The 1966-nt window shown below is 34.7% G+C and overlaps 1 protein-coding gene across 1 annotated transcript in view; it reads left to right on the top strand.

The window, feature by feature from the left end:
• The first annotated feature begins 400 nt into the window (after positions 1-400).
• LOC108690620 (cationic amino acid transporter 2) overlaps positions 401-1966 on the top strand; it is a 10872-nt gene continuing 9306 nt past the window's right edge. Inside the window, exons 1-3 of the mRNA XM_018198005.1 lie at positions 401-558; positions 625-744; positions 1324-1502. Of these exons, the coding sequence (XP_018053494.1) occupies positions 501-558; positions 625-744; positions 1324-1502 (357 nt within the window). The 5' untranslated portion in view covers positions 401-500. The remainder of the gene's footprint in view (positions 559-624; positions 745-1323; positions 1503-1966) is intronic.

The raw sequence follows: 1966 nt of genomic DNA, 5'->3' as shown, positions 1-1966 counted from the left end.
GCTTTCTCAGCCCAATCAAGTTGGCAAAGTTTGCACCAACCTGGATTGAATTAATGATGTTTCATGCTCTCCTATTGATAGAATGTGTAACGTCAACTAATAGCAAAGCATTTTCCAACCCAAGTTGAGGCAAACCTGGGACATGCTCAACGCGATGTTGCAAACGCTTTGAAGCGTTTTTTAATTGGTTTGTAAAATTCTTTCTTCTAATTGGTCCATCAAAGCATTTGTAGCGAGACTTTGACCACAGCCCTGGTCGGGTCGAAAAATATTAATACTATTAATTACATTGAATTACTTTTTAATAATTGATAAGCTGCCATAGAAGCGCGACTTTCAAATTTTAAGACCTTCTGAAGCCTCATGAGGCTTCCTTTCGTGATCCTTCTACCATCCGTCACTGACACACCGATTCATCAGCTGCGTTTAAAGTGGTTTAAAGTAGCTCGCGTCTCGATTGTTGTCCTGTGATAAATCGTGCTTGCGCTATCTCTTCCGAGATGCCGAATTTTACAAAGTGGCATTTCGCGCTAATCACTATCACCTGCGTGTCACTCGGTAAGTGATCGAGATTCTAAAAAGGCTCTCTCTTCGTTTCTTCGAACGTTATTTTTGTGCCCATAGGCCACGCCCTGGAGTGTTATGTTTGCACGGACCAGGAAGGCAATAAAGAAAAATGCCTGAACACCATCAAGACCTGCGAACCGGGACACGATACTTGCCTTACGGAGATTAAATGGGGCAGTAAGTGAATGCATTTCTCCACCTTGCGTCCTTCCATGTTTTTGAGGTTATGTACGGTGTTGTATGCTCTGAACGTATTATCAGTTTTTCAATTTATAAATCAAGTCCACTATCATTTAATCGTTCTTTATTAAAGACGATAAGAACACATTTAATTAAATAATTTGATATCGATATCTCTTGGATGGGAGAGAGTCTGACCATTTTTTTTTAATTACGAAAGTATATTTTAATTGAAATAAGATATCCTAGTTAAAAAATTGTATTTATTTGATTAGGTACATCAGTGATAAGGTGCACATATAAGAAATCGATTCTTTTTATCTGAACTTGCACTTCATTCTTTTTCTCTTTCTACATGGGAGTTAAAAGAGAAAAGAGATGAACTGTGCAAAAAGTTCAACTAAAAAGAACAAACCTATTATTCTTGGGTCTGTTCTTTTTAACTAAAACTTTTTGCACAGTTTATCTTTTCTTTTTTTTCCTCTTCAACGAAGAGAAAAAGAAGAAAGATGAACGATGCAAAAAGAGAGTTTATTATAGAAAGAACAGACCTCTGATAAAGTCTGATGATTATAGGTACACCATATTGGTCTCAGGGAGCCAAGAAACAATTTTACGTCTCTAAAAGATGTGCCTTTAAAAAAGATTGCGAGAGACTGCAGCGCAATAATATGCCTGATTGCACTCATATCTGGTATCAGGACTGGAAGTGTTCTTCTTGTTGTGGAGGCGATAGGTGTAACTATTATGTTATTGTAAGTATAAAGTTTGATTGGTAATTTGAAAACAATACAATGTAAGTATTTTATTTTTTATTTCAGTCTGGTGAAAACGAAAGGAAAGTACATAATGGAATATTTGCCATAACAATCTTAATTTCCTTGTTGGGTGCATCGAGATTTCAATGACAGAAGTTCTGCAGAAATTAGCTAACGTTTTAGTCAGCTAATAAATCTGAGCAATTCTCATTATTGCAGACTGAATACGTACAGACACCTTTTTTAATGTAATAATTGACGCAAGACAATATTAAGATTGTACACGCAAAATAGTTTTATAGTTTCGTAGACGTATGAATGTATTATGTTTTAAATTAATTTTAAATATTTTAAATATACCGAGATATAAAATGTCTCGGAATATCATTTTTGCATTAGTAATCTTATGCACTACTAATTTTATGATTACTAACACACATATATATATATATATATATATA

Source organism: Atta colombica, unplaced genomic scaffold (genome assembly GCF_001594045.1).
Source record: "Atta colombica isolate Treedump-2 unplaced genomic scaffold, Acol1.0 scaffold338, whole genome shotgun sequence".
NCBI lineage: Eukaryota > Metazoa > Arthropoda > Insecta > Hymenoptera > Formicidae > Atta > Atta colombica.
The sequence above is the reverse complement of the archived record's forward strand: the minus strand, read 5'-3'. Positions and strand labels throughout refer to the sequence as shown.